The sequence below is a fragment of the Eubalaena glacialis genome, chromosome 14, assembly GCF_028564815.1.
Source record: "Eubalaena glacialis isolate mEubGla1 chromosome 14, mEubGla1.1.hap2.+ XY, whole genome shotgun sequence".
NCBI classification, from domain to species: domain Eukaryota; kingdom Metazoa; phylum Chordata; class Mammalia; order Artiodactyla; family Balaenidae; genus Eubalaena; species Eubalaena glacialis.
This window is the reverse complement of record NC_083729.1, coordinates 63,066,665-63,081,547: the sequence shown is the minus strand read 5'-3', so window position 1 is coordinate 63,081,547 and position 14,883 is coordinate 63,066,665. Positions and strand designations below refer to the sequence as shown.

Sequence of the window (14,883 nt, the reverse complement as noted above, 5' to 3'; positions counted from 1 at the left end):
ACTGCACCTGTATTTATTTCTATCATTATACTCTTTGCACTGAATTTCAGCCACTCAATTGCTTACCTACTTCTTACAATAGAATGATGTGAGGTTCAAGAGTCAGAGAATCCATCTTGTTCTTTGTATACCCAAATTCTTTGTATACTCAGCGCAGTATCTGGTGCCAAGTAGATATTCAATACATGTTTGACTGAAAGTAGGGAGACAGAGAGAAAACACTGTGAGTTAGAACAGTGAGAGGAGGCTTCCTAAAGGAAGAATAATTTTACTTGGGTTTTGGAGGAAAGGTTGGATACAGGCAGGGAGAGGTCATCTAGAAGGGAAATGGCATAAGCAAAGATACAGTAGTGGAAATATTTTTAGTATATTATGAGGTAGATTCTGATCCAAGTAAAAGATTCATGTTGGAGAGTATTGGATAATACATTGGAAAATTAAGTTCAGCTTCCATTATGGTGGAGTCTTAGTGATAAGATTATGGAGTTTGAATTTGTACTTGTTCAAATTGTTTCCCCCAGTTTACCTCATGTTTAACTGGTGTGATGAATGATGTGGTTTAAGAAGAGCCTGGCCGCAATATGCATGGGAATTGTAATGAGAAGGTGATGAGTTCCATTTTAGGTATGTTGGAAGTGAAGTGATGGTAGAACACAGTAGTAATACGAAACTAGAGATATGCTATTGGATCTTGGGAGAGTGGAAAGAGTGGTAGAAGAGTAGGGGCTGAGGAATAAACCTTGCTTAATTTCTGTATATTAGGAAACCAGAGAAGAACATATGTGAGGAATCTTGAGGAAGAGGTGGGTAAATGTGTAAAGATTATTCACAAAGAGAATGAACAACCAAGAAAAAAAAAAACCTAAATGCTTTCTAAAGTCTATTTGTTTGCTTGATACCCTTTTACCTCTACTCCAACCTAGGCAGCAGAAATCAGTAGCTGCTTCTTTGGCTCCAACGTTGTCTTTGGAGGGACAGAATAAATGGTTCTGGTGAGGTGGCTTAGCATGTTAGAAAAGAGCTCTGAAGAACTTTTATTATTTTTTTTTTATGGACTTTTAGAGTCGCATGTTAATTTTAATATATATTGCATATATTTACATATTTATATCTACATTTACTCTTCTCCACTTCCTGCCAGTCCCATAATATACATTTTGAATAGATGGTCGTTTTCATTTGCTTCCTAATGGGTAATATCTGAGTATTTATTTTGTTGTTTTACCTGTTTTAGTATTTCCAACTTGGCCAGTTCTTTCTTGGCAGATCTGCCCTGACTGCTCATTTATAGACTGGAGAAGCCTTGATAATTTTGACAGAGGCCCCAGGTTCTCATAGAGACTTGGAATAAAACTTGCCGTGCTCTCATTTCTAGCATAGGGTTTGCTATTTTAATTTGCTGATTTGGCCTAAACTGCTTTGCGCTCCATCAAATTGATTGGTAAACCAGACACACCTAAAAAGAACAAATCATAGATGATCTAAAATTACTTCCATAGGATACTTTCAGATTTGTATCATTTCAAGTATAAATGATAGTACTTAAGTGTGGCTCCTTTTGATTGCTTTTGGTACACTGATAGTATTTTAGTGATTGTGAAGGAAAAATATTTAACTTTGGATTCAATAAAATAAGACCAACTTATGAAAGCTTTTGGTTTTGCTGTACTGAAAGAGAGGATAAAGAGACAAGTGATTACTCTCTAGTTGAGAGCTTGCTTTTTTAAATATGAAAGCTTTAGATTTCTAGAGTCCTGGATCCCTTTTTGTGTGGTTTGCATTGGAAGTAAGTGGGGGAGAACTTCTTACTTTTGAGAGGAGTAGAAAAAATGTTCTATCTAATTTGGGGTCTCAAATGCTTGGAGGATATGTATGTCTTGTGTACAAACATAAATGTGCTTGGATACCTTCTCTCTCAGTTTTGTTACTGAAGCCATGTATTTTATGTAAGTCAAACCAAAATATCAACAAGTACTATGCAGAGAAACAAGTTAGTCCATTGATTCAAATCTCTGGAATGTAGATTCTTTTCATTTTCTTGGCAGAAACTAGCTCACATAGTTCAAGTTTTTCTCTGTCTTGTTATAATTGTCTCATTTAACCAGTACCTGGACTAACACCTTATACTGAATATTTATCTAGAATTCCTTAGTCTCATTCAGAATATTTGGAGATTCTGATTTTTCTCCTGAACTAGTTTCTACTTGTCCCTGAGTAGAAATATCATATATTGATTAAGCAATGTATATTCTGGGAGGTCACATTTCTTAAGCTTTGTATCTTCGGATGATACTAAATATTAGTATTATTTCTTCTAAAAAGGAAAGTTCCACTGTGAAATACTTTTGGAACATGCTGGGTTAAACCATATTAAAGAAGTTTCCTTAAAATAGGACTTCTCCCAGTTTTTATTCTGTTAATGTGCATCGTATATCTACAAGAAGGCTTGTATAACATGCAGTGTTTCCCGTTTATTTGACCACAGAACTCTTTTTTTGGGGAAACATTTTCGTCATGCTTTGAGGGACTGTTGGTACAGTGGGAAGATCACTGATATGGAATTTAGGAGATCACACTTTGGGCTTCTGATTTATCACTTACTAGCCTTGTAGCTTTAAACAAATCCTTCGTCTTCTAGCCTATTTCCTGAGTGGTGACTAAGGTCCCTTCCAGCTCTAATACTTTGGTTTAGCTTCTTTTGTTGAGTCTGTATAGTCACAATTTCTACCTCTTTGGATCTATGGAAACCACACCATCATTTGAGTCTATTTTGTTAAGTTGAGGGAATTATACTTTTCTATAAAAGTTTAGAAAAAGAAATGCTTAAAACTCTGTTTTCCACAGACTAAGCTCATGAAATCCTGTTGAATTCATTAGTTCAGATTATTAAGATATTTCATTCTCCTGATTAAAATTTATTGGTCTCTTGTATCCACGTACGTGTTTCTAAGAGTCCCCTAAGCTTAAAGGCTCCTGTCCCTCTTCTCCCAACCACAGTGGTTCTAGTATAGCACTTATCTTTCAAGAGATAAATATTCAGTCATTTGCACTAATCTCTTGGCTACTTAGGTACAAATCAGTAGATTTCTTTTTTGTGATGACTTAGTGTTTGTATTTGAAAAGTCTCATGCTAATATTGACTGATTATCTTTTTTTCTATGGAAACTGGGAAAACGAATAAAGATTGGGTAGCTCCAGGGTTAAAAATCTATACATTAATATGTTTGGTTTTATTTCTGGCACTAAAACTTTATGTATTAAGGCATTTTGTTGTTTTTTTTTAAGATACCAATTAGTTCAAAATTAGAAGTTCTTTGAATGCTTAATTAAGTTCTGTTTCTTTTGTTTCTTTTTTTGTTTATTTGCGTGTATGTGTTTCTATCCTAGGCCCAACAACAAAGAAACCTGGATAACATCATCTTGCAACAACCCAGAATAGGTAGCAAGAGAAAACCTAAGAAAGATGCATATACAATTTTTGATACAGAGATAGGAAGCACTAGCCCCAAGTCTGAACAGGATTCAGGAATTCTGGATGTTGAAGATGAGGAAGATGATGAAGAGGTAACTAACATTTGAACCAGGGAAGTGAACCTGTTGTTACATTTCAATATGGTATGTTTGAGATGTGATGAAGAATTTATCCATATAACATAGCTTGTGTTATCTTCTGGATATTAAATATCATTTTAAATACAAATGTTCCCTGATTTAAGGAAACCGAAGATGTACTAAGATATCTTAGATTCTAATTCTTTAGACTTTAAATATACTCATCCATTTTTTTTTTTTTTTTAAGTTTCAGGGTTTGTTGATTGTATACTGACTGGGTACTACATTAAGGGAAGAGTAGAGTTTACCTGACTTAGAGAAAGAGATCTATTGATAGATGATCTCCACTGAAGCTGGAACAAAGTTACTTCAGACAAATAAAAGATGTTACTTTAAACAGTAGGAGTAAACAGAGATTTCTTAGGCTTGAGAAATGGTTCAGATTGAAATTGTAAAAAGGTTCCAGAAAGTTGAGAACACATTTCTGGAGGAAATAAATGTATGAGTGATTCTAGGGTATCTGGGAATTTTGTGATATATCCTTAACCTCTTAGTTCTGTGACACTTTCAGGTAAAGAGTAAGATTAAGTGGCTTAACTAGTACATTTTTTTATATCCTTCTTTGTTGTTGGAAATATATTTAATGTGTTTTTAAAAATAAAACTACTATGACATTTGAGATTTCCAGTTAAAACATTTTTGAACTACTTATCATTTGCATAAACTGGATCAGTTTTTTGTGAGTATAGTGGTTAGGCACATGAGCTTTGCAGACTTACAGACTGCATTCAGATATTGGTTTTGCCATTTTATTTTGTTTTACTGTAAAAATTGTCATTAATGATCATATTATTTACTTTTCAAATGCTCACTGACATGTGCAAGGAACCATTTACTCCTGTTCTCAGTAACCTGTTTTATCTTTAAGTATTTGTCTCCTTTTCATTGTTTCATTTCTCCAGATAAAACTGGGTTCAGTGTTTCTTCTCCATCATTGTTCTTTGTTATGCCCTTACTAACCTTCTTACTCTCCTCTCCATGCCAAAACTACAGCCCCAAACTTTTCACTGTCTAACTTTGTAATCTTAGGGTAATCTTGATCCCCTGAATATTTTTTTAGCATTCTCTCTTGCCTGGAATGACTGGTATGGTTGGATATGGATCCACCCCGGAGATCAGATTGTCAGGGATTAGACCCATCACAGATGACAAATTACAGTAATAGTACAGAAAAAATCAGGATCAAGATAAGTCCAGTTAACATTTTAAACTTACATTTTGGGTGCCCATTAAGAAAATTAAATTCTATCAGGCACTATGGCTTAAGGAAACAGAAGTTAAACATTGTCTGTGCCCCTGGATAATACACACCCCAAAGAGATGGTTATGTGATAAGATGAAAGTATGAAACGTACACAGTTCTCATATATTAGTGAGAACCTTCTGGATATGAGCTACTGTTTATCATTAGCTCACTGAAGATCCTGGGCAAGTCCTTTTTAATTTTTGTGCCATATTTCTTCATTGTTTTGTCTTCTGAGGTCCAAAGAGGATGAAGAAAGTACGACTAGTAAAACGTGTTGGGATCCTTCATAAAGGAAGTATTGTAAGAATGTACTTGGAAGTTAACATTTTAAAATGGTTCTGTATCCCAAATCAAACAGAATTCGTATTAGAGATTTGCTGATTGAGCTCTTACAACAAGAATTCAGCACTTTGCTGTCATCTAATGGCATCCTATCTTAAAAAAAAAATCCTACCTTATATTTATTTACTTCTCAGTTTGAATCTTCTTCAAGTGCACATTCTTAATCTCAAACCTCATGTAGAGAATTATTTATTTAGATGTCTCCAAACTGGTTTCTTGGCATAGTTCTTGCATGGTGTGAATAAATTCTTCAGATAAGGTCTTCCATGACCCACTGTGACGTTCTGACCTTCATTCTTGTCATTCTTCAACAGACCTCATTGAGAGTAGCGTGAATAGTTTTTGAAATATTTTGACTTTTAAACTGTGCCATAGAATCTAGTAGTTCTTAATCTATTTGGAGGTCATTATATTCCTGTGAGAGTTTGATAAAAAATATGGAGACTTTACCCAGTAAAATCTATGTATATTCACTCACAAAAAGTTCTGCATGAAATTTCAGGGAATTTGTGAAACTCATGTTGCCCTTAGGACCTGAGTTAAGAACCATGTTGTAGAGGAAGTGCTTCTTGAACTTAATTGTGCATAGGAATCACCTTGGAATCATATTTAAATGCAGATTCTGATTCTGCAGGTGGGGGGCGAATCTGAGAATCTACATTTTTAACAAGCTCCCAGGTAAGGATGGTACTTCTGGACCCTGGGCACACTTTGAGTTGCAAGGCTGTAGTGGACCATGAGGAAGCATTTTTAGTACATAAAGCAAACAAACTCATGAATGTTTAGGTGTCCTATTGCTTTTTCATTAATATGTCCTAACATTTTTCCAGCAATGAATACAGTACTTGAAGAGAAAGTTATATTTTGTCTTCTAAAATCTGTTGCTTGTAATAGATTACCTGCATTATTTTTTATGAAATTTTATGATTCTGATTTAATATACTTAAGTTTAGGTATTTTTTTCATTCTCTAAAGAACTTTTTGCCCTTTCCTGTGCTTTTAATGGAAGTGTACTTAATACATTCTTTGAGCCAAGTGACATTTGTACATTATTTACTATGTTTTTAGTTTGATAATACTTAATAGTAGACCATAGAATGAGATGGGTAAGGAAAACCAAACACCTAGAAAGTAGCTTTGCACATAGTAAACAGATAATTAGTATATTGTTAAACTGAAATAAAGTTTGTGCCAGAGATGGGAAAAACTTAATAGCCTGGGGAACTGAAGATGAAGTCATAGAAGTGAATTGTCATCTTGGATAAAAAACTGACTACATGTTGAGCTGACTGACAGAGTCAGTCTCTTGATTGCTGAGAAGTGTTGCAGGAAAACGATTCCCCTGTAAATTCTCTTCCTATTTGTATTTTATTTTTGTCTAAACTAATGAAAGGGTCGCCTTAGTTAAGGTAAGTTTTTTTTTAACTTGTCTTATATTAGAGTTGAACTATATAAACTGCTGATATTTGACCGTTTTTGATCAACAACTTAATTCAATTGGTTTTCAGTGAAAATATGTATGATTTGGGGAATTTTAAAAAATTATATAAGTTTCAAGTGTACAACATTATAATTTGAGATCTGTATATACTACAGAGTGATCACTCACCAAATGGTCACATCTGTCACCATACAATTGACCCCCTTAATGCCTTGCACCCATCCCCCAGCCCCCTTCCCCTCTGTTAACCACCAATCTATTCCCTGTAACTGTTTTTGTTTTATTTATTTGTTTTGTTTTGTTTTAGATTCCACATATGAATGAAATCATACAGTATTTGTCTTTTTACTTCTGACTTATTTCACTTAGCATAATACCCTCAGTTCCATCCATATCATCCCAGATGGCAAGATTTCATTCTTTTTATATAGCTGCATAGTATCATTGTGGGTATATCTGTATCTCTAGATCTGTATCTATACCTTTATCTATACCTATATGCCACATCTTTTTTATCCATTCATCCATTGATGGACACTTAGTTTTTTTCCCTGTCTTGGCTATTATAAATAATGTTCCAGTGAACATAGGGGTGCATATATCTTTTTGAATTAGTGTTTTCATATTCTTTGTATATATACCCAGAAGTGGAATAGCTGGATAATATGGTAGTTCTATTCTTAACTTTTTGAGGAATCTCTGTACTGTTTTCCATAGTGGCTACACCAATTTACAATCCCACTAACAGTATGTGAGGGTTCCCTTTTCTCCATATCCTCTCCAACACTTGTTATTTCTTAACTTTTTGTTAAAGCCATTCTAACAGGTGTGAGGTGGTTACACTTCTTATTGTGGTTTTCATTTGCATTTCTCTAGTAATTAGTGATCGTGAACATCTTTTTATGTGATTTTTGGCCATCTGTATGTCTTCTTTAGTAAATTGTCTATTCAGATCATTTTCCCATTTTTTAATAGGGCTGTTTGATTTTTGGTGTTGAGCTGTATGAGTTCTCTATGTATTTTAGATATTAACCCCTTATTGGATATACGATTTGCAAATATCTTCTCCCATTCAGTAGGTTGCCTTTTTTGTTTTAATGATGATTTCCTTTGCTGTGCAGAAGCTTTTTAGTTTGATATAGTCCCATTTGTTTATTTTTGCTTTTTTTCCCCTTGCTTTTGGAGTCAGATCCAAAAACATCACTAAACAGAAGTCAGTGAGATTACCACCTATGTTTTCTTCCAGGAATTTTATAGTTTCAAGTCTTATATTCAAGTCTTTAAACCGTTTTGAGCTAATTTTTGTGTATGGTATAAGATAATGGTTCAGTTTCATTCTTTTGTCTGTAGCTGTCCAATTTTCCCAATACCACTTATTGAAGAGACTGTCCTTTCTCCATTGTATGTTCTTTGCTCCTTCATCATAAATTTATTGTCCACATATGTGTGGATTTTTTTCTGGGCTCTTAATTATGTTCCATTGATCTGTGTGTCTGCTTTGGGGCCAGTACCATTCTGTTTTGATTACTATATCTGTGTAGTATAGTTTGAAATCAGGATCATGGTATCTCTGGCTTTGTTGTTTTTCAAGATTGTTTGGGCTATTTGGGATCTTTTGTGGTTCCATACAAATTTTAGAATTATTTGTTCTAGTTCTGTAAAATATTCCATTGGAATTTTGATAGGGATTGCATTGAATCTGTAGATTGTTTTGGGTATTATGAACATTTTAACAATATTAACTCTTCTAATCCGTGAGCATGGAATGTTTTTTCACTTATTTGTGTCTTCTTTAATTTCTTTCATCAGTCTTAGAGTTTTCAGTGTATAGGCCTTTTACCTCCTTGGTTAAATTTATTCCTAGGTATTTTATTCTTTTTGATGTAATTGTAACTTGGATTGTTTTCTTAACTTCTCTTTCTGATATTTCAATACTATTGTACAAGAAATGCCATAGATTTCTGCATAGTGATTTTGTATCCTGGAACTTTGCTGAATTCATTGATTAGTTCTAATGTTTTTTTGGTGGAGTCTTTAGGGGTTTCTATATATCGTATCATGTCATCTGCAAACAGTAACAGTCTTACCTCTTTTTTTTTTTTTTTCTAATTTGGATGCCTTTTATTTCTTTTCCTTGCCTAATTGCTGTGGCTACGGCTTTGAATACTTTTTTGAGTATGAGTGGTGAGAGTGGGCATCCTTGTTTTATTTCTGATCTTAGAGGGAAAGCTTTCAGCTTTTCACTGTTGACTGTGGTGTTAGCTGTGGGTCTGTCATATATCACCTTTATTATGTTGAAGTATATTCCCTCTATACCCACTTTGAGAGTTTTTATCGTAAATGAATCTTGAATTTTAAAAGCTTTTTCTGCATCTACTGAGATAGTCATATGATTTTTATCCTTCATTTTGTTAATGTGGTATATCACATCAATTGATTTGTGGATGTTGAACTATCCTTGATCCCTGGAGTAAATCCCACTTGATTGTGGTGTATAATCCTTTTAATGTATTGTCGAATTCAGTTTGCTAATATGCTGTTGAGGTTTTTACCTCTATGTCCATAAGAGATATTGGCCTGTAGTTTTCTTTTTGGTGTTGTCCTTGTCTAGTTTTGGAATCAGGGTAATGCTGGCCTCCTAAAAAGTGTTTGGAAGCATTCCCTCCTATTCATTTTTTTGGAGGAGTTTGAGAAGGATAGGTATTAAATCTATTTTGAATATTTGGGATGATTCACCAGTGAAGCCATCTGATCTAGGCCTTTTGTTTGCTGGGAGGTTTTTGATTACTGATTCAGTCTCCTTACTAGTAAGCAGTCTATTTAACATTTCTATTTTCTCTTGATTTAATCTTGGTAGACTGTATGTTTTAAGGAATTTATCTGTTTCTTCTAGGTTGTCCAATTTGTTGGCATATTATTGTTCATAGTATTCTCTTATCATCCTTTGTATTTTTGTGGTATCAGTTTTAACTTCTCTTTCATTTCTGATTTTATTTGAGCCCTCTCACTTTTTTTCTTGCTTAGTCTAAAAGCTTGTCAATTTTTTTTATCTTGTTAAAGAACCAGCTCTTAGTTTCATTGATCTTTTCTATTGTCTTTTTAGTCTCTATTTCATTATTTCTGCACTGATCTTATTATTTTCTTCCTTCTACTAACTTTGGGCTTTGTTTGTTCTTCTTTTTTTAGTTCCTTAAAGTGTAAAGTTAGATTTCTCTTGTTTCTTGAAGTAGTCCTGTGTTGCTGTTGACTTCCTTCTAAGAACTACATTTGCTGCACCCCACAGATTTTAGTATGTAATATTTCTTTTTTTTTTTTTTTTAAATTTTATTTATTTATTTTTGGCTGTGTTGGGTCTTCGTTTCTGTGCGAGGGCTTTCTCTAGTTGCGGCAAGTGGGGGCCACTCTTCATCGCGGTGCGCGGGCCTCTCACTATCGCGGCCTCTCTTGTTGGGAGCACAGGCTCCAGACGCGCAGGCTCAGTAGTTGTGGCTCACGGGCCTAGTCGCTCCGCGGCATGTGGGATCTTCCCAGACCAGGGCTCGAACCCGTGTCCCCTGCATTGGCAGGCAGATTCTCAACCACTGCGCCACCAGGAAAGCCCAGTATGTAATATTTCTATTTTCACTTGTCTCTACATATTTTTTTGATTTCACTTTTGATTTTGTCAGTGACCCACTGGTTGTTTAGTAGCATGTTGTTTAATTTCCACATTTTTGTGGAGTTTTTTTTTTTTTCAGTTTTCCTCTTGTAATTGATTTCTATTTTCATAGCTTTGTGGCCAGAAAAGATGCTTAATATGATTTTGGTCATCTTAAATTTATTGAGACTTGATTTTTGGCCTAACAAGTGATTTATCCTGGAGAATGTTCCATGTGCACTTGAGAAGAATGTGTATTCTGCTGCTTTTAGATGGAGTATTCTGTATAAATCTATTAATTACATCAGATCTAATATGTCATTTAAGGCCAATGTTTTCTTATTGATTTTCTATCTGGATGGTGTATCTATTGCTATAAGTGGGGTGTCAATGTCTCCTACTATTATTGTATTGCTGTTAATTTTCTCTTTAAGTTCGTTAATATTTGTTTTATATATTTTGGTACTCCTGTGTTGGGTGCATACATATTTTAAGTGTTGTTTCCGTAGTGTAGTGGTTATCACATTTGCCTCGCACATATTTATAAACGTTATATATTCGTGCTGTATTAACCCCCTTATTGTTATGTAGTGCCTCTCTTTGTTTTTTATTACAGTCTTTGTTTTAGAGTCCATTTTGTCTCATATGAGTATAGCTATACCAGCTTTCTTTTCATTTCCATTTGCACGGAATGTGTTTTTCCATCCTTTTACATCCAGTCTGTTTATGTCCTTACTTATGAAGTGAGTCTTTTGTAGGCAGCATGTAGATGGGTCTTGTTTTTTATTTTTGTTTTTTAATCCATTCAGCCACTCTGTCTTTTGATTGGAGAATTTAGTCCATTTATGTTTAAAGTAATTATTGATAGGTAGGTACTTATTGCCATTCTGTGATTTGTTTTCTAGCTATTTTTATAGTTTCTCTGTTTCTTTTTCTCTCTTCCATTGTGGTTTGATGATTTTCTTTAGTGCTTTGTTTAGATTCCTTTCTCATTTTCATTTGTGTATTTACTATAAGTTTTTTCTTTGTAGTTATCAGGTTCACACGTGTCATCCCATGTATATAACAGTCTATTTTAAGTTGATAGCAACTTAAATTTGAGCACTTTCCACAATTCTACATTTTTTACTATCCCACTACATTTTATGTTTTTGATGTCACATTTAACATCTTTTTATTTTATGTTCCCTTAGCAAATTATTGTATTTTTAGCTAATTTTATTTCTTTTGTCTTTTAAACTTCATGGTAGCATTATAAGTGATCGATCTGCTACCTTCTTATTTACCTTTTCCCGTGAGATTTTAATTTTCTTATGTTTTCTCCTTATTAATTAGTGCCTTTTTTTTTCAACTTAGGGAATTCCCTGTAACATTTCTTATAAGTCCACTTTAGTGGTGATAAACTTCTTTAGCTTTTGCTTATTTGGAAAAATCTTTCTCTCTCCTTTAATTCTGAATGATAACCTTGCTGGGTAGAGAATTATTGGTTGGAAAATTTTTCCTTTCCGTAATTTGAATATGTCATGCCATTCACTTATGGCCTGCAAAGTTTCTTCTGAGAAATCTGCTGAAAGCCTTATGAGGTTCTCTTTCTATGTAATAAGTTGCTTTTCTCTTATTGCTGTTAGGATTCTCTCCTAGTCCTTACTTTTACCATTTTAATTATAATGTGTCTTGGTGTGGTTCTCTTTGGTTTCACCTTACTTGGAACTCTTTTGGACCTGGATGTCTGTTTCCTTCCCCAGATTAGGGAAGTTTTCAGCTATTACTTTTTCAAATAATTTTTCTGACCCTTTCTCTTCTTTTTGCCTTCTGGGACTTCTATAATGTGAATGTTATTCTGCTTGATGTTGTCTCAGAGGTCCCTTAGGTATATTCACTTAAAACATTTTTTTTTCTTTTTCTAGGTGATTTCCATGCTTTTCTTCCAGCTCATTGATTCACTCTTCTTCATCCAATCTGCTGTTGAACCCCTCAAGTGTATTTTTCAGTTGAGTTATAACTGCTGTTTGGTACTTTCTTATATTTTCTATCTTTTTGTTAAGGATATCACTGTGTTCATTCATTCCTCTCCTGAGTTTGGTGAGTATGTTTATGACCATTACTTTAAACTGTTTATCAGGTTGGTTGTTTATCTCCGTTTCTTTAAGGTCTTTTTCTGGGCATCGGTCTTATTTTTTGATTTGGAATATGTTCCTTTGTCTCCTCATTTTGCCTGGCTCTCTGTGTTTGTCTATATGTATTAGGTGAAACAGCTGTCTCTCTCAGTCTTAAAGGAGTGTTCTTGTATAAGGTATGATCCTTGGGGCCTGGAAGCACAGTCTTCCCTGGCCACCAGAGCCAGGTGCTCAAGGGTTGTCCCTCATGTGGGCTGCACCTGCCCTCCAGCTGTGGTGGGACCTCAGCTGCTTTGTGGGGAGGATGGGGAGTGGTGCACTTGGCCGGCCTGGTTTTGATGTTGGAAATCTGTTTTGAATCTTTATGTCATACTGTGGTATATGCAGATGTTATTGCTTTTCTCTAAATGTCTAGACAGAACTTAAAAAATATTTTTAGAAGTAGTGAACATTTTAGCTTGAGAATATATTAGATTTATCCAAAATATTATTTTTGAAATGTTGGAAGATATAGTACAAAGAACCATTTAAGGTGACATATTATTTGTGAGAAAGGGGACAATAATACCTACTAAGGGTAGGGTCGTTGTGAGGATTGACTGAAGTAATTTATATGATGCTTCTGTCATAGTGCTTGGCACATACAATGCTACCAGTATATAATAGTTACTATTATGGCATTCTGACTGTGTGCTTTTTTTGGAATAAAGGTGAAATATATCTTGATGTAGTTTTTGATGATGTATATTTACATGGAGTGGTGAATACAATCTACTGTAAACAAAAAATCTACTGAAATAAAGCAGTATTGAGTAAGAAATAGCTTGAAGAAACAGTACCTATGGTTTCTTCTTTGTTTCTAGGTTACTTCAGAGCTTCTGTATTCTTAGAACACTTCATTGGTGTCATATTTCTGGCACATATCTCTCTTAATTTGTTTACATACTGTTAGTGAGCAGTGGTCACTATGTTATCCACAAAACTCTTAATAGAGTATGGATCAAATAAATGTTTGTTGAACAAATGATCCATGTCAGGTTTAACTCTTAAGATTTTGGTGTCTTTTTTGAAATATGTAATTAACACGATGGAAGTGCTAATTTAAATACAAATGTCATGTGTTTAATATAAAGCCTTCCGAGATGTCTTTTTTTTTTAATATATATATATTTTAATTTTATTTATTTATTTATGGCTGTGTTGGGTCTTCGTTTCTGTGCGAGGGATTTCTCCAGTTGCGGCAAGCGGGGGCCACTCTTCATCGCGGTGTGCGGGCCTCTCACTATCGCGGCCTCTCTTGTTGCGGAGCACAGGCTCCAGACGCGCAGGCTCAGTAATTGTGGCTCACGGGCTTAGTTGCTCCGCGGCATGTGGGATCTTGCCAGACCAGTGCTCGAACCTGTGTCCCCTGCATTGGCAGGCAGATTCTCAACCACTGCGCCACCAGGGAAGCCCCAAGATGTCTTTTTGATTATGGTACTTTACTAATTTTGAGGTAACAAGTTGTATTTGTTTGCTAGAGCTGCCATACCAGAATACCACAGGTTGCATGGCTTAAACAACAGACATTTATTTTCTCATAGTTCTGGAGGGTGATACTCTCAAGATCAAATTGCCAGCAGGGTTGGTTTATCCTCAGGCCTTTCCTCTTGGCTTGCAAATGGCTACCTTCTTGCTGTGTCCTCACATGGCTTTTTCTCTGCTTGCACGCCCCAGGTGTGTCTTCCTCTTCTTATAGGGACATCAGTCCTATTGTATTAGGGTCCCACCCTTATGACTTTATGTTACTTTAATTACCTCCTTAAAGGCCCTATTTTCAAATGCAGTCACTATGGGGGTTAGGGCTTCAATATATGAATTTTGGGGGAGACACAATTCAGGCCATAACAAGGTGATTGTAAAAAAACACAAGATTTGTCTATAGAAAGTGTAAGTTCTGTCAGCTTTTGTGCTGTTGGAGGAAGTCCTATAATTTCTCTAAGCATCTCTTTTCTCACCTATAAAATAGTGACAATAATTAATTAATGTCAAATTGCTTATGTAAAATTGTGGTTATGATATTTGATCCAAATTTCAAATTGTTTATTGCAGAACTTTCTATTGACGGGAAGGTAACAAAATGAGGGTTATTTCTCAGCAAGTTAAAGTGAAATAAAAGATGCTGTTAGGACTTTAGAGTTTAAATTAGAGGTTGTATATTGGCAGCCCATGGGCCAGAAACAGCTTACAGAATGGTTGTTGGCTTGTACAGTGCTTAAAAGTTTTAAAATTAATTTCAAACTTTTAAAAGTTAGTTGAATTCACATAAAAAAATCTATATTTCCAACCTAGTCTCTTTCTAAGCATGGTAGTAATATACTAGCCCTGAGCTGCAAGGTTGCTACAAAGGATATGGTTTTTCCACTAAGCCACGATCCCGGTTGTGTCTGCACATTGGATATTGCCATTTATTATCATATTTGTGCAGTTGTTGACGGAAATATTACTT

General features: G+C 34.8%; 1 protein-coding gene across 4 annotated transcripts in view; it reads left to right on the top strand.

Moving 5' to 3' along the window:
- The window catches only part of EXOC6B (exocyst complex component 6B), a 732,384-nt gene that overhangs the window by 275,784 nt on the left and 441,717 nt on the right, over positions 1-14,883 (top strand). For 3 of the 4 annotated variants that reach the window (XM_061168665.1, XM_061168667.1, XM_061168668.1), the window contains exon 7: positions 3,388-3,564. The exons of the other annotated variant lie outside the window; for it this stretch is intronic. In XM_061168665.1, the coding sequence (XP_061024648.1) occupies positions 3,388-3,564 (177 nt within the window). The remainder of the gene's footprint in view (positions 1-3,387; positions 3,565-14,883) is intronic. 4 annotated transcript variants of the gene reach the window in all.